Source organism: Nasonia vitripennis, chromosome 5 (genome assembly GCF_009193385.2).
Source record: "Nasonia vitripennis strain AsymCx chromosome 5, Nvit_psr_1.1, whole genome shotgun sequence".
NCBI classification, from domain to species: Eukaryota; Metazoa; Arthropoda; class Insecta; order Hymenoptera; family Pteromalidae; genus Nasonia; species Nasonia vitripennis.
In genome coordinates, this window is record NC_045761.1 from 2,930,224 (window position 1) to 2,952,482 (window position 22,259).

A 22,259-nucleotide genomic window follows, 5' to 3' on the forward strand; every position below is an offset into this window, starting at 1 on the left:
AAAAATTAAAAAAAAAATATATACACACTAGTATTTCATGTGCAGCTATGCATTTCAACTGCATCGGCGAACAAATGAGAAATATCCGTTGGAGCAATGCAGCCGCGAATCGATAACAGGTATCCAGGCGAATGCAAATCAGCTGCTCTTTCAAGGAAAATAATGGGACAGGTGCGCTATCCGCAGTGAAATTGAACTTATACCGGCACCCCGGCCTTCCTGAAGTTGGTTGACTTTTTCTCGCGCATGAAAACGGTGTGCTTTGCTCCATCTACAGGCAAATGGGCCGACTATAGTCATCGTAATATTGACAATTTGACAAGTGTACTGTGACGGACGCTTGGGTACTTTATGTGACGTACTGTTCTCGCACACATGTCGTTGAGTTGAACTCCTCATTTCAAATAATAACAAACAAAGCGAGTCCGTTTCTTCGCAGATCGGAGCATTCATGCTGCTCAAAACTTACGGCGGAGAATCGCTGTTTTTCGAGGACGATGCAAAATGACGTATTTGGCTGCTACGACGAAGTGGAGCCTCGAAGTATGCCGAAGCCGGCATCGAAATTCGACGTAAATAACGCTTTGCGTAGTTTTTCAATGATACATTGCGCATCGCGAAATATTTGTTTCTGATCTGACTTTTGCTTTCAGTCGAGACCATTTCCAATGGTGCCGGAGGTGTCCTTGATCATGGATAAGCCACCTAAATCAAAAAGAATGGAGGAGCCTTTGTCTCACACTGTACCTGAAATGAGATCAACTGTTCCCCGTGATTCCAGTAACAAAGCAAGCGAGACCTATGCTGCATGGAAAGAGAAGCAATTTCCTCCACATCCAAACAGGACACCTCCGAATCGCTTGCAACAAGTTTATTCCCCAGTTCCGCATGCTGGTAGCTTGCAAGATCTTCATGGTTCAAGACAGTCTTTGAAATCTTATAACTCTGTAGATGGGGAAGATTACCACTACAGGAATCAAGGTAATGAATCTCCTAGAAGATTAAGTGGTTCGAGAAATGTTGGACAATTAGAAAATCCCAATAAATATACTCTAAGCTATGCCAGAAATGTTAGTACTAATGATCATGTTAATGCATATAATCATGCATCGAGATCTCACAGTAGAGATGAAACTGGTAGTCCTAGTTTAAGGCGGCGATCTGATCATTCTCGTGACAGAGAAATTTATGACTCAAGACAAAATTCAAGTCCTCTGAGCAGGAGAAGAGCCGATCGTTCTCACGAGGCAGACTCTTATAATATGAGACAAAGATCAAGTTCTAGTGACAGGAGACGGCCTGATCAGTTTCATGAATCAGAAAATTATGACATGGGGCAAAGGCCTGGCTCGAATGACAGAAGGAGATCTGATTTTTCACGTGCAATAGAGGCATATGACATTAGACAAAAACCAAATTCTCATGATAGAAGACAGTCTGAGCATCCCAATGCAGTGGAAGCTTATGACAGACAGAAGCCTAGACTTTATAGATCATCCTCGTACTCCAGTGCAGATGCTTATTCACACAGATCTATGCCTACAGAAAGTTCTTGCCCATCAAAACATTCCAGATCATTACAAGCAGTTAAATATAGTCCAGAGCGTACTCATCACTATCAAGGTTGTTGTACATCTAATCACAATACATCTAATTCAGAAACAGAGACAGTGAAGAATCTGTTGCATGTCATTACTAGTCAAAATGAGCAGATTAAAAACCTGCAAAAACAGGTGGAACGTTTGTTGAAACTTCACGAGCAGAGCTTAAGGGATAAGAACCAGTGTACATGTCAGCCCAATGGAATTGTTTATCAAAATGCACAAATGTATGATCACTGCCGAACTACTAATCTGCCTATTGGATCCAATAATTTAATGAAAGACAATGAAAGATGTTTTTCAGAATTGAAGTTACAGGATGAAAAGAACAAGCAAACTATTGTGGAACAAAAAGTATCTATTGGAGTTATGACAAGTTTTGAATTAAAAGTTCAGAATAATCCATCACTTTTAACAGACAATGAAATGCGACAAAAAAATAATGCAGACAAAATTTTGCCAGGCTTAGAAACTAAGAATATGATCAAAAATCTCGTAAATGATACTGGAGAAATGATAAGAAAAAAGCCAAACTTCTTTCAACCCACTCCATTGGAAAACATAAGTGAAGGCTCAGAAAGTCACATGTCCTCCCTTCGTCAAAGCCATTTATGCCCTGACTCTACACGACAATCCATTGAAGCTCATGATTCTCTTGAGGTACAAAACAGCAATTTGTGTAGACAAAATTTCCAAGAAAATGAAAATATGCAGCAATTCAAAGAACCAACACAATCTAATAATCATTCAGAAGATAAGAGAGCCAAACGCCCAACCAATTTAGAGTATGGAATAAGGGAACCACCATATGGAAGAGATGCTGTGCAGGAACAATTAGTATATCAGTATAATCTTCCATATGAAAATCCACGTTCTTCCGATGATGAAGATCCAAAAGAAAGAAAGGCTGACGAGTTTAATGCAGAGCCACAGAGGACACCTATTACTAAGATGAAAAGTACAAAGAGTGATAACTTTGCTGATGACTGTTTAAGTTTAAGCAGTAGTGAATTAGATGTTGAAGATCCCAGTCCTCCAAGTCCAGAACCAAGTATTCATTTGGATATGCAAGAGTATTCTGAAAATGGTAGTTTACCACCTCAGAGGGCACAGAAGGTGGGGTGGACACTTTACAATAACGTATTAGATCAAGTAAATCAAATCTTACAAAACTCACCTATGAATGATGATGGTCAAGATGAAGAATCACCAAATGGTTTGAGAAGTAATGGAAGAAAAGAATATGACAGTAATGTGATTATGGATACCGTTAAAGCAGCTACTCTGGAACAATTGACAAAGCTGGGAATTAGTTTTTCTGAAAATATGGATCAGAGAGAACCCAATTACAATAAGAGGTATATTTCTGTCAATTATATAATTTAGAATAACAAAGTTTCAAGTACTCTAAACCATTTTTCAATTTGCAGAGTAATGTTCGACGCGTCGTATTATGCAAGGCAAGGCCCTGAAGCTCATATGGCCACTACAAGTGGTGGCATAGAGACTAATACGAGCATACACATGAAAGCTTTAGCAAAAAAGTATTTGAACGAGGAACAGTTGGCAGATATGGCTACGCAAAAGTCGCGAGTTGGCGGATTAAAAACAGGACCCAATAACGTCCAAAACTCAAATATGTCTTTTGCTACAATGCATTATCTTCAGCGATACCAATTGCTTCCTGGCAACAATCCCGTTCCTGCAAGAGGTATGCTTATTTTCAAATGGCAATCGCGATTCGCACTTGAGAATATTTCCTAAAATTACATTACTATTTGACAGATGCTGTAAGAGAGAATTACAAAGGTCCTCCAGCACCGGTGATACATGAAAGACTTGCGGTGAAAGCTGCCGAAAGAAGAGAGCCGAGCCCTCACAGGTATCCAACTTTCGCGGGGAACTCAAAGGTCAGTTGTCCGAGCAAAATTTTAGATATATCAACTTTAAAGCAGCAGCCGAAACTTTTGTAAGATAAAACGATGCCATGAGATTTATATAAATATATTGTACCTTGCTATTTTAAGGATTTGTTGATAGTATTTTAACAATGCAGCGATTTTATACTTTTATATATTTGTAAGGATTATAAGCAAATATTAAAAATATGAATTATTTATTACGATCTATAATCGTGGAAGTTTTTAATCAAGGCTATCTATCCTTTGCATGCTACTTCATCACTATTTTTTTTTCAAAGTATAATAATAGAGAAATATAAATAATAAGTTAGAAAATAGTTCTCACTTCCCAATTTGGTTTTACATTAATTCAATTTATTGTTTCTTCAATTAATACATACACATGTCATTAAATCCTACACAGGTAACAATAATACATTTATATTTTTCATATACACTAGATATTTTATATTTCGCGTAGACGCGTACACACATGTGTCAATATATGCGCACTAGATGTGGGCGATACAGAGCCATATGTGCGCGAGCGCATACGCATACGCACGCGCATAATGAGTATGAAACAAAGCGTTTGTTTTAAACAATTATTTGTGTTATTTCTTTTAGATAATAGCGTTCGTTTGACATATAAATGAATCGCACTGTACCTGTAACAAATGGATGATCAGAATAATAATGGTGGTAATTAACAAGTTGCAGCTTAAAGTAGTAGGCAGATTTGTCGTTAAATAATTGCATTTTACGCCAGCGAGTTTTCACGACTTCAAATAACATAAAAAGACTGGTGATGCAGAAACTAGTGACAAAAAATATACATTGCATCTCAATTTTAAACATAAGATTTCTGAAAGAAAATTTATGAAAAGTCTCTTGAGCCTGCGCGCTTTATTTGAATGAATTGTAAAGTTCGTTGTGCTTTTGTGTGTTTTTTAAATATTGTCTGCTTTTCTTCGCACCATATGATAAATATTATATCTGCTTCTGTTTCTAATGAATAATATTTGCTTCTCGCAACGACAACAGTTATGCTTATTTGTGACATCAGATGGAAGACAAGGAATAGTTCACTGCGAAATATCAGTGTTGCAATAGATCCTTTTGTTTTTGTTTTGCTTTTTACTAAATTTTTGTTTGTCAAAACCACGTTTTAAAATATACGTCTGCTTTTCGCAGTTCTTGTTGCTATATCTTTTGTTTAAGATAGTGGTGCTTTCAGCACTTGCTAGAAATACCTCGTTTTCTTTCCTTTTGCACAATGCATTATTAAATCGTTATTGCAACAATTAAAGCATTTATATTCTTTGAGTAACTTGCTTTAAATGATCCCCCTTTAGAATCAATCACTATTTAATATGTTTCTTACGTGTGTGCCTTTTTGTTTGTTTGTTTGTTTCTGCATTATGCGTGTATATAATATACACTTGCGCATAAAGACAAATAGAGCTACCCTAGTGAAAATTTTCGCGTACATTTTTCGGCAGAATTTAGGGTCGATTACTATATTATTATGTACGGTCACAGTGTATATTGGGTCGCGTTATCTACGCATAACGCCGAAATAATTTCAATAAAACATACAAAATTTACGATTAGTGGTTCCTTTGGTTTAGATTCATCGAACGATCGGAATTGTTTTTTGTAAATTTCGTAGACAAACATTTTCACTAAGGTATTATGTATAATAATAAGGTATATATTCTTCTTTCGCATCTACAAATTTCTATGTACGATATATCCGTCCGACTTTTTATATTAACAATTAGAATTTTGTCTCTATATTTGATTCTTTTTATATATCATATAATATAATTATATTTATTGTTATTCGTTTATAATATGTATAATAAAGACTATTAATTGAATCATTTGAAAGGCCCTAGACGATTTACTCTCGTAACTATATTTTGAACACCTTCAGATCTAGAGTACAAATACTAGTCTTTTAAGGCTAGTAAGTATGTTTACGTGAGGCAAAATTATGCTACACATACGTCTCCTTGATCGTTCTTCTCATATCGATTATTTCTCTTTCTCCAAGCTTTATTGTCGTCGTGCATATATTGGTTCTCTCTTAATCGCATTGATATGAAGTTTAGTGTTGTCCGACAACAATATATGTATGTCGCCTCATCAATAAAGTGGTCAAGCACCAAATTTTGTACCTCGTTATAATGTAACTGCTCTCAACGGCCATCATCTACCCGAACGAAAAGCTACCTACATGTACAATTCTTTCCTCGCATTTGAATAGCTCCACACCTCGCTAAGTGTCTTTTGTGTCGCGTGCACAAGTGCATCGCTTGGGTCCGCTTATATGTATCCATTGTGTGCGTATAATTTGTTCTTATATATTTTTTTCAAATATCGTTTTATAAAGCGCTCTTTATACATCGTAAAGAGCGTGTACTGGGAGAATTTTCCATTAAAAATTCATTGAATCTAAAAGTAATACATATATCAATATATGTAAATGGAAGACTGCGATTTTAAGGATTTGCTGGCGGCATTTTAAAAATGCAACGATTTCATATATTTTTTGTATACATTTGTAATGACTATATGAGGAAATATTATTAAAAATTATGAATTATTTATTACAATTGATCGTCGACGTCGAATAAGTTTTCTTTTTTTTTTTTAGTGAAGATCGTTATTTTTTTTCTCAGCGGTTCAAGCTATATGCGTATAGAGTACTACAGAATTTATGCCTCATCGTCATAATTCTTTTTTTCTCAACAAGTCCAACTATGTATATATAGAGCATTACAGAATCGTTCTTATTCCTAATTTGGTTGTACATTAATTCAATTTATTGTTTCTTCAATTGATACAGACACAGGTCGTTAAATCCTACACAGGTAACAATACATTTATATTTTTCATATACACTATATATTTTGTATTTCGCGCAGATGCGTCGATATACGCATCGGTATTCGCACGCGCATACTCATCCAAACAGAACGTTTGTTTGCGTTTGTATTGTTGCTTCTTCGTATTGGCTGTGGCTTTATAATATATACTCATATCGGCGAAATGAAAAAAATGACTATAACGGATATGGTACGTTGTTTAATAATATATGTAGTAAAATAATAATAATAATTTAAATAAATTACAATGTAACGAGTAAACCGTTGACATAATATCAATAATAATAATGAAAGTAATAATTATAGTAGTAATAAATAGTCGCTTAAATTAATAGGCAGATTCGTCGTTAAACATTCGCTTTATGTACCATTTGAAAATGCGCACATGTTCGTGTCTATGTATAGAGCATAACGCCAGCGTCGCAGGCGATGCGCAGCAACGAGCTCTTCTCATTTGTAACTTTAAACATGACATATACGAAATAATGACGATTCCAATTTCATCGATTTACAATAGTACAATTTGTTATATACGATCTAGTATATTATGCGATGATATGCGCAAAGTGACATAAAAATATTCGTCATCATACAATCGAAATATTAGTTTCGTTCGATTTTACAAAGCAAAAGAGTATTTTTTTGGTTTGCGTTTCAAACCTACCATACCGATCCTCGAAATATTGACTAGACTTTTTTTGGCATTGCTCTCCGCTCGCGATAACGGGTTTAAAAGGAATTTGTAAAAAAAGTCACTCAAGCCTGCGCGCGTTACATTCGAATAAATAATTGTAAAGTTCGTTGTGCTTTTCATTTTTTCTCATCTTCGTCTTCTTTAAATTGTTATTAGTTTTTCTTTTATTGTCATTTGGTTAATTGTACATATCACACCACATAGCAAATGTTATGTCTCTTTATACCTTTTTTTTTCCATAACGAAGAAACAAAATGTCCTTCTCGCAACGGCTGTGCAAATAGTTGTGGCAATTGATGGAAGACAAGGAATAATTCACTGAAAAATGCCCGTATTTCCCATCGCCGTCTGCCCTACTCTCTCGCCCTTTCTCTCTCTCTCTCTCTCTCTCTCTCTCTCTCTCTCTCACTCTCTCGCTCTCCCTCTCTTTCTCTCTTATACTCGCATGCGCTGATAAATATATATTTTAAATCGTTTTATTGCAACATTAAAGCATCTTAATCCTTTGAGTAACTTGCTTCGAATGATCCCCCTTCAAAATCACCATGTGATATGTTTCTTATAGATGTGTATCTCTTTTTAATTGTTTGCTTAGCGCTATATGCGTGCATACGCATATACATTGATATGATGTAGAGCTATGCGGCCCTAGTGAAAATTTTCGCGTACCGTTATAAGGTCGCGGCTTGATAAATAGTCGCGCGCCTTCTTTCAGCAAAATTTCGATACAATTACGGTATGTATATATGTATATTGTGTCGCGTTACCTATATGCATAACGCCGGATTAATTTCCTTCTTTTTCCTCTTTGTTAATAAATCATACAAAATGCATATGGTTCGTTCGGTTCGGATAAATCGAACGATCGGAATGTAACCTTTTGTAAATTTCGTAGACAAACATTTTCACTAAGGTGTATATGTATACGTATTATATTCTTCTCGTCAGTCAAAAAGAATTCACGCCTGTAACTCGCGTCTATCAAGTATCTACGATATATCCGTCCGAGTTGGAAAATTTTTCTTCATCTCTATTTGAATAACGCTCGATGAAGAATACATATTTTTTTTACCGATACCATCGATAAAAGTATCAATGCGAGAACCTACAAGCATCGGTAAATTGACTTGCAGATTATTCCTCCGATGATCAGACGCCAGCTGCAGTAGTGCCGGACTACAGGGGTGTCAGTTCGACGCTGGAGTGACCCATTTTCGTTCTGAGCGTCGCCACGTCGTCCTCTATCCGGATGAGCAGCTTGAATTTCTGCAGAGATAAGAGAACGATGTAGAATGTCCTATAACCCCCGTCTCGCCTGAAAATTATCGAACCTACCGTCTGTCTGTCGCCGGGAGTGGACATCCAGGCGTAGAGCATGTAGCCGGGTATGCAGAGCATCGAGGAGAGAGCCGTGATCCAGCCGAGTATGTGTGCCCACCAGGGATACTCGTAGCCCAGGTACTTGATCGGCGTCCACTGCACCAGGTTGAAGATGAACACTCCCTGCGAGCGAGGAAAGAAGAAAGATTCAGAGCCGTTCAATCCCCTCTCATAATCTCGTAATCTATCTCATTTTGCTGTTATTATATATACTCACGATGCAGATGCAGGGGGTGGCGAAGACCCAGCAAAACTTCCACCAGATGAGGGGGTAGTAGCCGATCATGTCGCGGATACCGTCGTAGAAGCGACCCACCCCGAAGGCCCAGCTGATGGAGATGCACTCGAAGAAGATGAGGAAGAGCAGGCAGAATCCGGAGACGGCGTAGGAATCGAGGATCTGGAAGACGTACATGCCGCCCTCGGATATGCAGGACAGCCCGACCAGGTACGAGAGCATACAGACGATCGCGATGAAGATCTCCTTGCGCCGACGCAGGAGCTTAGGCCACTCGTCCACCTGCGGGCGACAGAGCGCGGAATCTCGTAATTCGTCTCCAAACGGCTGGCGGACGCCAAGTACGTACCATAGCAGTGATGAAGCCCTCCATCGTGCAGAACTGCGAGTCCAGACCGATGAGCAGCAGCATGAAGAAGAAGAGACAGGACCAGATCGGGGCGCCGGGCAGCTGCAGCACGGCCGAGGGATACGCGAGGAAGGCCAGACCCGGGCCGGAGGCCGCCACCTCGGCGACGGGCCGCTGCTGCTCGTGGGCCATGTAGCCCACCACGGAGAAGATGACGAAGCCCGCGAACATGGACGTGGACGAGTTGACCGAGCAGACGATCAGCGCGTCCTTGTAGACGTTGTTGGTGAACTTGTTGTAGCTGCCGAGGGCGACCAGAGTGCCCAGACCCAGTCCGTAGGAGAAGAATATCTGCGTCACCGCGTCTATCCAGACCTGTCGATTCGATTGTCGGATTTATTGGCCGGGGACGCGCGCGGGGTGCAATCGGTAAAAATGTGTCGTATCGGTATAGCGTACCTCGGACTCTTTGAGCTTCGAGAGGTTCGGACTGACGTAGAAGCGGATACCCTCCATGGCGCCGGGCAGCGTGATGCCCCTGATCAGGAGGATCGTGAGGAGCACGTAGGGGAAGAGCGAGGTGAAGTAGACGACCTTGCCCGTCCACTTGACGCCCTTCCAGATGCAGAAGTAGCAGAGGATCCAGACGAGCAGCAGCGTCGCCGCGAGCTCCCACCTGATGTTGCCCACGTACTCGACGCCCGGGCTGATCTGCAGGGCTCGTCGCCTGAAAATCACCAACGCCTCAGGTCAGTATAGTCCACCTTTCGACTCTGTGCGATTCTACGATAATACGGCTCTCACTCCCAAAACTCCTTGACAGGGTCGCTGAGCTCGGACGCGGTGACGTTCACGTTGTTGAACGTGCACATCTTGATGAGGCTGCCGTTCTGACCCATCTTCTGGAAGCAGTAGAGGTCCTTTCTCTCGTACGGATTGACACAGTTCTTCGTATTCCAGTAATTATTGCAGGCGCCCCAGGGTAGCTCTGCCGAAAGAAAAAGGGAGCAAAGCCGCGCGGCGTAAAGATGGTGAGCTTCGATAGGCTTCGATTAGAGCTAAAAAAAGTATAGGCTTTATTTCCGTCTTTATATACTCACCGGAGCGCATGGACATGAAGAAGTAGAAGATTGCCCAGGCGAGGATGACGATGTAGTAGACGTTCATCCAGCAGGACATGACGGCCGCGGCGTAGCCGATGCCCTTGAAGAGGGGCGCGATCTTGAAGACGCCGAGGCCGCCGATCGTGAGCATCTGGCCGAGCGCCAGCTCCATGAAGAACATGGGTATGCCGGCGAGGAAGAGGGTGAGGAAGTACGGGATGAGAAAGGCGCCGCCGCCGTTCTTGTAGCACAGGTACGGAAACCGCCAGACGTTGCCCAATCCGATGGCCAGGCCGACCTTTGCAACAACGACGGTCACTGTCACACTCGTCCCTTTGTCTTTCACATGTACGAGCGATGCTTTTAATTGCGGAATTTCGCGTCGCAAACAAGCAAGCGACCGCATTCGATATTTATGCAGATTCGCTTCTTCAATTAAGCGCACGCGTTTCGCTCGCTCCCGGCTGCTGCCTCGGCCAATAAGACCTAATCAACGTAGGAGGGTTCTCTCTCTCTCTCTCTCTCTCACTGCTAAACAACCGCTGCAGCTCCATATACACCGCCTATGTCGACGCGACGTTTACGTTTTTATTTTCCAGCGCGCTTTACTTGCGAATCGAGCAACATTGATAACAGCCAGATGTATAATGCGAGAGCGATGCTATCCCTATCGAAACAAGTTTCGTTTCGATACCGTCGACTATTACGCGTTCCCTAGTTATTATACTGCACGCTTGTCATGTTACATATACGCGCATGCAGACGATCGGAAAATAGAATTTTCCGCATCATTGTATCCAAACGTTCGATGCTGCCCTTGTTTATTTAGAGAACGTTGAAAATCATCGAGTATCTCGAGAAAGGATTATTTCGCTAGTTTATCACGCTCGCTCACGTCAGCCGCAGACAGAGCTCGTTTTTGTAGATACGGCCTGAAAAGAAGTCCGATGCGCGAGATGAAAAGAAAGCCGAGTATGTAGGTTACAAGTATATATATATATCTAAACTAGAATATTACACAACATTCCATTCGGTATCCGTCGCGAGTTTCGTCGCTCCTGAATAATTTAAAGCGCATGAATAAAATCTTCGAAACAGCTCGGGAGCGTCAAATGTTTGAAACTTAATCCCGAGTTTAGCGGACTTTTTGAAACAACCGCATCGCGACACCGAGAAACTTTCCCCCCCCCCCCCCGCGCAATCTCGTATACACACAAACAGAGCCGTATCTCGTGTCGCGCGTTTAATTCAAAAGTCAGCTTGCTCGACAACAACTTTGCTTTTCCACGTCAATTAAAAGCGCGTCTTCTCACCGCGAGTGCATCAGGGCAAAACAAATTCCTGGCAAGCGCGCTCTCGGCCTATTATATAGTCAACAAGTGCGCGGGGATAAATCAGCATATACATAAATGCAACAACTCACCACACTGAGGATAAAGTCGAGTTTGGAGCTCCAGCTGCCGCGTTCGGGCAGTTCCTTCTTGTTGGTAGCGCCGTTGCTGCTCGCGACGGCGGAGCCCGAGCTGTTCAGAGCTGCCGCCGCGCCCCCGCCGCTCTCCGGGTCGAGAAGCTCCGGTTCTCTGCTCGTCGTCTCCGACATCCTGTTCGCTTCCGTCTGTTATGCGGCTATGCGAGTTGCGTTCGGCTGATGATGCAGCGTCTCTCTCTATCTGCGCGGAGGAGATCGATTCTCTCTCAAGGCTCTCGCTGGCTGGGATGGGCTGATGTTGGCTATCTAGTCAGCCTCTAGCGTCCTGCGTCCTGGGGACTATTCCGGTGGCCCATAACAAACGCGTACACCTGCGAACGGCGAGATCGTTAAGGGTCCAGCTTCGATCGATATGCGACCGTGTCGGACGCTTTCTACTTGGACGTCCGTGCTCGGATCATCAATTTTCCCTACTCGGCGCTCGACGAGCACAAGAGCACATTCCCCCTTTTTTGTATTAAAAAAAGAAAACGCGAGTCTACATCTCGCTCTATACGCCTAACCTATTTTCGGGCCAAGGCGAGAGGAGAAACCATTTATAATTCTCGCACCCCCCTAGCGCGTCGGGCACTCAAAATGCAAATTTTACCCGCGTCCGCGCGAGCCCTTTGACGCGTCGGCCTCTATATACGGCGTCTCTGTGTGTGCGTGTGTATGCTGTGGATATGAGAGGCGGGAAAATGAAAATCCTGCCACGCTCTCGTGAATTCGGAGCTAGTACTTCTATATCGCAGAGTAGAGAGGAAAAAATAGCAATAATAATAACTCAGCGAGAGTGTCAGAGAGAGAGAGCAGCCGACAATCTCGAGAGGAGCTCTTCGCAGAGAGTGGAATTAATCAGTGCCAGTCGCGCTGTTATCGGAAATATTTCAAGGTGGAATCCCGCGCTCGCGTAAATACAAATACGCGTCGAGATTCCGACTTGAGATATTTCCGATATCATTGCACAGCCGCTCGAAATCCGGATCGATCATTTTCCGCGGTAGCGGCGATTTACAAAGTTAATGGGATGCATACGTGCGGCTTTCATCAAAAAAGGGGTAAATGTTTGAGCTCCGGTATAATGGGACGCGATAAGAAGGCGGAGTAGCTGGAAGAAGAAGAAGAAGTGCAATAACTCAAAGCCCGGGCGGACTTGAAATTTCGAGGGCGATAAGAATGTGCGCTCGCGAGTCGCCGAGTACGAACATAAGCGGCAGCACTTTGAATATTAAAAAGTTTAGCCTCGACTTCCCGGCGCTTAATCAAAGTAATTGCCCTCGAGGCTAAAGAGCGATCGTCTTTTCGAATCCTCGAAAAAAGCCGAGGAATGTCAACGGCGAGAATACCAGCTTCTACCTCGGCTCGCTGCAAATACCTCGCCGCATTTCCGCGCCGAAATAAGTCGATGCGCGCATAGCCGAGCTAAGAGTCTCTCCGGGATATACAGTAGAGGGGGGGGATGGGTAATTTCAGAGCGGACAGTTTCCGCGGAAGCAAATCTGCGGAAGCAGCCGATTCGACGTAGCCCGGCGACGGCGCAGAGCAGTCCAATCGCTCCAGTTTCGAACAAAGAAAATTTCTGGCGCGCTTTCTGGGGCGTCATAATCGATCTCGCCTCAGCTCTGCTCTCTCCCTCGCTTTAACCCTCGAATACATATATATATATATATATATATATATATATATATATAACACACAACCGATCCCCCTCTTAATTGGGACAGCAATTCTCCGATCGGTCGGTCCGGCGACCTCCTTTTTTCTTTGCGGCGTTTTTTCACACGGCCGGAGAGAGAGAGAGAGAGAGAGAGCTGCTCCGCGACCCCTCATGGGGTTCTCGAGTCGATAAGGAACCGGGCGGAAGGGAGCGAGAGAGTTGTAGCTGATACATTACGCCACATCATCTCTTTCCGACGGCGCTTATCTGCGCGGCAGCTCTCTCGGATCCGGCTTAGGGCTGTATTTGCCGGAATGTCTCTCGGGGTTGTGCTCCGCGCGCGGACTTGACTTCCTGCTTTGTATCATACGCGGATCTCTCTCTCTCTCTCTCTCTCTCTCTCTGGAAATCCAATGAGTCGCGACGGGGCTAGAGAAATGTTGCGCGAGAACGCGACCCTGTCCTCTATTACTTGGTACATCCTTTGTCGCGCGTTAAGAAAAAGAAACGCGAGAGAGAGAGAGTGAGATTGCGGGCCGTACAAATATCCTTCGAGTCGAGTTTTCTTCTCTCTCTCTCTCTCTCTCTATCCAGCTTTTGTCACGTCCGCGAGCTTGCGACTCAAAGTCGCGGGCTTTTGTTTCGGCGATTCTTTTTTCCTTTCGCCCTTTGCTGCTCGCTTTTTCGCGCGCACTTTTTTCTCCTCTATACATCCATCTCACGAGAGATTAACCCCAGTAGCGGAGGCGGAGGAGGAGTTGAAGAATAGTTTTCCGCTGCCGAATAATCGATCTACAAACTTTTCCACCTATGCGTGCGCGCGCGCGCGCGCGTGTGTGTGTGTATACAGGCGAGAGAGAGAGAGAGAGAGAGAGAGAGAGAGGAGCTTTCAAGCCCAGATTCTCGGATCCAACACAGAACGGGGGAGCGCGAGCCCCTCGAGCGCGCGACTCGGGGGAGAGAGAAATAGCAGAGCAGAGAGGCGTAGCGCAGGCAAAAGTCCGAAATTCTGTAACTGGAGCAGAGAGCGAGACTTCAAAGTTGTGTGGCGCGCGCGCGCGCGCGCGCGCCAGCCGCAAGAAAGACGCGGATGTATATGGAGCAGCAACAGCTAGTTGGCACATCGGCGTATATACGGAACACCCATACACGCACTGCGTTACACATACGCGGAGAGCAAGAAGCGAGAGAGCCGCCGAGGCGCGCTAATATGCATGTCCGGCACAGGGGTCCCCCGTGTAATAAATATACCGTAGCGAGAGCGGGCTCCTGAGCTTCGGGCTCCCTCTTCCTCTTCCACGCTCATAAAAAACAGCTATATTCTAATTAGCCGAGGCCGCTCTATCTCTCTCTATCTCTATCTCCTATCCGCCGCGCGTTCGAGCGCAGCAGCGTGGCTCCTAGCGCGCGAAAAGTGGCCTAGTCCTCCCCCGCCTCGGTGCCCGAGCCAACCCCCTCTGAAAATTCCGCCTCGAAGTGATGCCAAATCGGAGGAAAGAATCGCGCGGGGCTTTTTTTTTTTTTTCTTTTCCCGAGAGGATAGGACGACGAGGTGGTTGAATACGATGATAAAAAAAAAAAAATATTACGCTTCAGCTAGAGACAGATACGCACCTCTGAGGCTCCTGCGGCGGTGGTGGTCCTTCGCGGTCGACGGCAGCAGCAGCACTACGGGCAGTAGCTCTCCTACGTCGGTGCGTCTCGCTCCTGCGCCAGCGCAGCACGCAGCCTCCTCTCTCTCTCTCTCTTTCTCTCTCTCTCTCTCTCTCTCTCTCTCTCCGGCGGCGATGGATGCTGCGGAGAGCCTATTCCTTCCTTCCTTCCTTCCTGGCTGGCTGGCTGGCTGGCTCGAAGCGCGCGCACCGCGCGACGCGCACACAGCGCCGATAGAGAGAGAGAGAGAGAGAGAGCTTTCCGTTTATATAGCTTCTTTCGAACGTGGCGCCCGCCACTACTTGTAGCTCGTCTCTTAAGCTCTCTCGAACGCGTTTATACGGAGTATAGGAGGAGGACGAGCCGTGCGTGCTTGCGCGAGGCTCGCAGGGAACTGGGATCCAGTCGCGAGACAGGGCACCCTTGCACCCCAAACTAGCTCCTACTCTCTCTACTGCGATGCTGCAGTCTGTGTGCCTCTCCTCTCTCTCTCTCTCTCTCTCTCTAGGCCAGAGAGCGGGGACACACGCACGCACTGCCGTCGCCGACGCGCACACAGACTATAGCTGCGCGTCGCATCAGTATATCATCATCAGCGCGCGGCTGTCGTTCCAGAATGCAAGACAGCTCTCGCATACGCGTTACGCCCGATGCAGCGCCGGACACGTATCGCGCGTTGGCCCACTAACAGCCGTCCTCCCAGGAGCTTCTACTCGTGTTCGGGGATGAAATCCCGATGTATTACCGATGTAAGCGCGATTCCAGTTATTATCGTCATCCGCGAACGCGAACGCGAGCGTATAGGTGTACACACTGTATATAGGCAAGACTAGGAAGTTCCTATATCCGGAGGGGGTCGGCAAGTTCTGCACGTGACACCGATCCGTCCCCGCGCATATCCGCTGGAATATACTCGCTGCACTGATGCACTATACACTATACCGTATTCGATCCCGCGCGCAAGCCATACAGAGGAAAGAGAGTCCCGTCTTCGAAATTTCGCGCTGAGAACGCACGTGATTTTGATCGAGAGCTTCTTCGTCATTTCGAGTGTCCTCCCGAGCATCGATCATCCGCCGTCGCGCTGCAAAAAAGCTCTAGGGGGGTAATATTATTACATTTCCCGGCGAAGCTATACTATATAACGGAAGAGCTTGCGAGGAATCCGCTCTGCGGTTAACGCTACATCCACGCGGTTATCGAACGCTTTCCCATACACGCATAGCTGCGGTGTCGCTGTCGAAAGATTATTCGTAAAATCCTCCTCGCAACCGGATTACACAAGCGCTGGCCGCATCAGCATCAACCCCGGCGCAGTGGAGATTCCTCCGCGCGTTATCATTCCCAGCGGCTATTATCCCCCTCCCCCCCCCGCCCGTTGCAATCACGCTGTACCACGCTTCTTTCCTCTCTATCCCCCCCCCCCCCGCCTAATTATCTGCCCGACTACTCCCTCAATTATTCACACACTGTATTATTACGTGTATACAGGACACCCGGCGAAATGCCACTGTCCGGATTTTTTAAACGGCCGCGCGCGCGCGTGCTTGCAAGTGGAACAGCGGCAGCTTTTGCACGTCGGTGTAACGTTACGCGTAAATGCAAACTGCTGCTACGCACACGATAGACTCGGTTATGTGTTTTAACTGTGTTACTTTGCGCGGCTTTTTTTCAATGTTTACGCCGCGGCGTCGAGCTTTTCCCTTTCTTTTTCCTCGGAAAATGGATTATGCGGCTTTTTCAATTTTCCATTACGCTTAATTTCGAAAGCAGCTGCGGGCTTTAGGCGGTTACTTTTCCCTCGGGATTCGCTAAACTTCCTTCCGGGATCATTATATCGAGTGTTCCGTCAAGCGGACGAGTATACGGGAGAATAGACCGTGAAAAATCGGATTGAAATCGTCCTTCCATATGAATTCAATTGCTATAATCAGCTTATACAATTATATTACGTCTTTGGGGGAAGCTTTCGAAACTCGACGAATAATCACACGGGGTGTATTACACCAGCAGCTGCAGCCGATCGGCTATATTCCTTTTGAAGCGAAACTTGGGTCTCAATGGACAACTTCGTCGAAAGACTGTGAAGCTTCATTTTCGAAAGTTTAACTTCAATACGGTCCTTCCCGTAGACGCGAAGTTACGAGGCTTCCTCTGTCTGTGCCCTATAGGTACTTCTCTCTATAAGTTTCCCTATAGAGAGATAGATCTAAGACTTTCCCCGAAATACAATCAAAGTCGGAGTAGTTCTTTGTATCTCGCATTGCATCACATTGCGGATAAGTTCGATAATACAGACGTTGGGAAAGTGCAAAGATTTCGCAAATTATTGTACTTCATAATAAGTATAGGTAGTAGCAATGAATATAGTTTTTAAAAAGTTGTCACGCTATACGACACACAAGTATTAAGTACTCAACGCACTTTCTCACGCGGCTGTACAGCCCCCCATCAGGGGCTCCATCATTCTGTGTATATATATATATGCGTATATCCACCCACAACTCTGCAAGTGAGCATGCGCGAGCGTACCACACGCAAACGAGCTGTGCACACATGTATATTATACCTATAATTAGTGTGCGATAACCGGCTGGTCCAGTTAAGTCGTCGGTATCCCGTGCAACGATCGAAAAAATGACATAAGTTCGCGGCTGTTGTTTACTCAGCGCCGTATTGGCACCTTGCACTATGCGCCACATTGGAGTGCGAGAGAATCACCGGCTTATCTACCGTTTTCTTGTGCAGGAGGTGCGCAAGTGTGCGCAGAAAGTCTTTTGAGGTTATAAATTTCGATCAAGTGTTAACTCTTTGTTGACGACCACGACGACGACTACGGCAAGGATGAGGGGCGGAGGTGGCATGTTTGACGTGCACGAGTTCGGAAAGCGGGTGCGACGCTCCCTGGACGGAAACTACTCCTACAGGAAGATCCTCGTGCTGCTCGTTATCTTCGGCGGCTTCCTGCTCTACGTCGGACCTTCGCTTTTTCAGTGGCTCTTCTCCAGCAGGAGAGAACCCATAGAAGGTAAGAGAGACGAGTTACGATACCGTTGAGGTTAGTGGATTTTTAACTGGATCGGATTATTTGCAGCCTACGAGGAACACTGTATCAGCGAGCGCTTGGCTGGATTCTACTTTGACTCTGCGGAATACAATGCCAATGTCTTGTTCAACCCACCAAAGGAGGATGAACATACTTATCTGCCCTATGTGGGCAATGGTTTATTTGGTATTCCAATACAGTCGGAATCTTGGCTCTACATAAAGCACGGCAGAACTCTGTCTCTACCCGTGAAGTGGCAGCCACTAATCAGCTATCAGGTTCCCGAATATATTTCCTACAAGGAGGCAACTGTTACCCACTACACCAAGGGTATAGTTTACAAATATCAGTGTTTTCGGGATGGATACCACATAGGTTATCAATACTACGCTCATAGAGAACTGGAAGGAATCTTTGTGCAAGAAATCAAAATTTCCAACCCTTTGAGCAATCTGCAGGAGTTGCCATTCAAAACTCAAGCTTCCGTTCATTGGACCGATTCTCTCACAGAGTCCATAAAGTATGTATACTTTTCTCTACAACTTTCAAATCTTTAACAACAATAATTTCTTCCAGCATCCTAGTCGAGCGCACCAATCATGAGTTTACCCTAGTCTCAGGGTACATAAATGTACCTAGTTCTAGCAAAGTTGTGGCTGTTTCGATAGTTTATCAAGCTGCATCGAAAAACATAGAAGTCAAGGCGAGAGGTTCTGTGAAAATGGAGTATTTAGCTAGTATTAAATACAGTGAACCTATTGCAATGGACCAATATAGACATGAAAGAGATTCAGTTAGAGAAAAAGCCATTGATGTAAGCAACAAACCAACATCCTACAAATCCTTTTGAAAAATTCTTCTTTACAAATAAAACTTTTTTTTCTAGCAAATGAGGAAAGCTCTTGTAAAACAGCAGAGTCTAGGCTTGAAGCAAGAGCATGTAAACACCTGGCAAAAGTATTGGCATTCTGGCTTCAGAATAAGCGATTCCAAGGCAAAAGGAGCTATCAATGGCTACAAAATAAATTCTACCATTTACTATGTTTTGAGTCAAGTGCCAAAAGCCTTACCAGACGTTGAAAAGAGCGTCATCAACAATGAAGGTTGTTACAGAGGACATCATACTTTGTAGGTTTCAAATATTACTGGAGATTACAAGTTTTTGGAAATTTAAAATTAGAAATTTAAAAGTATTATATTGCAATAGGGACGCTCCTCGCTTATGGAGAGACACTTCTACGATCGACGCAATCAATGAACTGGTTAGAGCTTGGTCCATAACTTTGGAAAAACAAGGTTGTCATAGACTGATGACCGGCAATCCCTCTGCTGTATTACAAGCCATTGTTCTGAGCCTTGGAGGTTTGAGGTTTAGCAATCAACATTTGGAATTCAACATAGATCCTCAACACTTGCACAGAGACTTTTTATTCAGGTATTTGAAAACGCGACGGTAGATGAAACAAATCTCCATTCATTTTTTATACAAGGTTGGCATTGATTTTACAGGAGGATTAGCTATGAGAACGTTACGCATCTCAATATATCAGTTCACGTTAATGAGGACAATCGTGCTGTGTTGGGTGTAGCACTTGATAGAAGTGATAGTGTTTATTATGGATGTGATGCTGGCTGCTTGGATGCTCCAGTACCGCTAAGTCAATCATATACAAACTTTCCCGTAAAACTGACGACACCGCTAACGGCTATTCTGTACATAACTTCGGATTATCAGCACATGCAAGATTTGCAAAATGCTCTTCATGTGCATGCCGTCGATGAAGGTAAATGCCCGTTCTCTGAATATAATTTCAACTTTTTATGACACGTATTATAGAAAATTATTATCAACAGCTCCAGCACACGATCATCATCTTATGGCATTGCACAAACATGGTCATCAGTTAGGAGGCTTACCCACCTTCTTTTGGGTGAGCATATGTTTCCTGATCATCGTTTTCCATTTATTCCTCTGCAAACTTATCGTCTCGGAATATTGGGATCAAAAAGACCGTGTTAAAGTGCGATACAACAAGCCCTAAGTATTGTAAATAATTTTTATAGCACTCTTGTTATGCATTGTGTAAAGGTGATATATTTTTACACAGTTATTAAAAAATGAGAGAGATGTACAGGCTGCGATATTGTTATAAAACAAGCAAGTGTTGATAAATATAATCGTCGTAGATATGTTAGATCGTCATTTTTATAAGAAAATTGTACAACTCGTTTGTTCTTCGTGTACATTGACTTTCAAAGGACTTCAAAGGTAGTCGATAGGTTAATGAGTGGTCGAACGTAAGCAAATTACGTACTTTTGGCAGTATTTATTCAAATAAACATAATTCGAAATTGTATAAACCACATATAAATTACATCAAAGCTATACAAATGTTGAAATTAAAAGAATCATCTATGGTGCAATAATATTGTAGTCTTGAAACATTTTTTTAATCACGCAAACGATCGATAATATATAATGAAGTGAAAATGTTGTTTTTTTGAGAAATAGCTTTATACAATTCTTTAGCCTTTATATTCCAAGTTCATACATATATATTTGAAGTATACGACCAGTCGTTTTACATACTTTTATTTCTTTTGCACAGGTAATACTGATTGTTGAGTACTTTTTCTTTTCTCTTAATAAGTTTTAATTGCTCTTTTCCATAAATCTCTAACGAACAATCATACACTAACAAACAATAAAACTCATTTTCATAACACTTATATCTAAAACATTCTTTCCGTGTTTGGTCTTAATACTAAAACGGCACAGCGACCTCCTGCTGATTATTTTTCTAGTTTTTGAAATCTTTATTTACTCCCTACAATTCTTCCTTGGATCAAAAAATAAACGATTTCTTGCAAAATTAAAAAATATGTATATATGCCCTGGAAAAAAATATAAATATCTGGTACTGAATCTACGTTAAAACTGTCTAACCTTGGCTAGAAAATGTAATTCAAGACTAGATTCACTGTTAAATTTACTTGACATATCATGTACTTATGATAAACTTGGAACAATATAACCTCTTTTCATTCTTCCTAATACATTTTTATATAAAAGAAAAACCATACGGGCCTTTACTTAATGTCAATGATGGCAGACGACCTGTAAGCTTTTTTCAGATAATCTTCTAACCAGGGACTTGTTCGTAGAGCTTATCGTATATAAATGTAATCTCCTGATCTTTAATATTTAGCTCTAAATGTATAATGCACATACGTCTTTAACACTGCTTACTAATCAAAACACGGGATGATTCGCCAGACGCCTTATCTCATTTGTAAAGGCGACTGATAAATCATATTCACTAGCGTATTGATATTATGATTTTGATTATTTTTTTCTCTTATGAATGACAGCAATTACTGATAGAGATTTCTTAATTCTTACGATTTAGTAATAAACAATAACTTATGTATGTACATTCTATACATAGAATCTCTAAGAGTGAACGTAAATCATTGACGTTGCTTCGACAACGATTTATTCTCTGTTTATACTCCTAGAAAGTATAAATCTTATGGATTTTTCATGAATTTTTAACGAACGTGTGTGCGTAAAGTGCGACATAAACAAATTACGGGAAGTCCATTCCACGATATCAAGTCCGCAATTACAACTATCCGCTATATATTATGTATAGTATATATTTATAAATGTAAAGAAAAAAATAAAACCCAACGATAGACATCATTTGCGTATATTAGAGTTAAAGTGTCTGTCTTGACGAGTTTTTACGAATAAAGATTTTATTTCCTTATCATTATAGGAATGATAATTTTTCTTTGGTTAATCCAACATTTCACTTTGGTATAATATAAAAACGATATTGCTTATTGTATAGATATATAATAAAATGGCACATATTTCTTTGAAATGAAAAAAGTTGTGAGAGTTTTATACATCACATATTTACAAAAGTACCCTGGTAAAAATTCGTCCAAGTTTTGTCCACGTACATGACGTATTTACCACCAGTCGGCTAATTTCATTTTCAAATTCAAGTAATTCACAAAATGCTTATTGCAACCGAATCTTTATGAAACAGCGTATCCGGCTATAAATAAAGAATTTTGAAATTATACAAGTTGTGCTTATATTAAAATATTTTAACTTTACAAAAGTCGATCACAAGCATTACACTGCAGGGGTACCTCTCGGAAAGCAAAAGTTTGCATATGTAACAATTTCTCGAGCTTCATGAATAATTCCAGAATAACGTCGACAATCTCTACAAACAGTCGAACTACACGAATTTC

The 22,259-nt window shown here is 42.8% G+C and overlaps 3 protein-coding genes across 3 annotated transcripts; 2 read left to right on the forward strand and 1 right to left on the reverse strand.

Annotated features, from left to right (window-relative positions):
- Nucleotides 1-252: 252 nt before the first annotated feature.
- On the forward strand, nucleotides 253-3,749 carry LOC100680010. The gene is made up of 4 exons (XM_016986815.2): nucleotides 253-572; nucleotides 654-2,959; nucleotides 3,032-3,312; nucleotides 3,387-3,749. The coding sequence occupies exons 1-4, from the start codon at nucleotides 498-500 to the stop codon at nucleotides 3,572-3,574; spliced, it is 2,850 nt and encodes a 949-aa protein (XP_016842304.1). The 5' UTR covers nucleotides 253-497; the 3' UTR covers nucleotides 3,575-3,749.
- Nucleotides 3,750-3,855: 106 nt separating this feature from the next.
- LOC100123418 (sodium- and chloride-dependent GABA transporter 1) lies at nucleotides 3,856-15,341 on the reverse strand. The gene is made up of 9 exons (XM_001607012.5): nucleotides 14,903-15,341; nucleotides 11,584-11,960; nucleotides 10,158-10,458; nucleotides 9,862-10,045; nucleotides 9,517-9,784; nucleotides 9,058-9,432; nucleotides 8,688-8,990; nucleotides 8,426-8,593; nucleotides 3,856-8,356 (listed from the first exon to the last, which is right to left on the reverse strand). Exons 2-9 carry the CDS (start codon nucleotides 11,758-11,760, stop codon nucleotides 8,267-8,269), a joined length of 1,866 nt encoding a protein of 621 aa, XP_001607062.1. The 5' UTR covers nucleotides 11,761-11,960; nucleotides 14,903-15,341; the 3' UTR covers nucleotides 3,856-8,266.
- Nucleotides 15,342-17,500: 2,159 nt separating this feature from the next.
- On the forward strand, nucleotides 17,501-21,693 carry LOC100123424 (uncharacterized protein KIAA2013 homolog). The gene is made up of 7 exons (XM_001607017.6): nucleotides 17,501-17,969; nucleotides 18,036-18,507; nucleotides 18,564-18,801; nucleotides 18,874-19,115; nucleotides 19,195-19,422; nucleotides 19,497-19,771; nucleotides 19,842-21,693. The coding sequence occupies exons 1-7, from the start codon at nucleotides 17,786-17,788 to the stop codon at nucleotides 20,027-20,029; spliced, it is 1,827 nt and encodes a 608-aa protein (XP_001607067.1). The 5' UTR covers nucleotides 17,501-17,785; the 3' UTR covers nucleotides 20,030-21,693.
- Nucleotides 21,694-22,259: the final 566 nt, after the last annotated feature.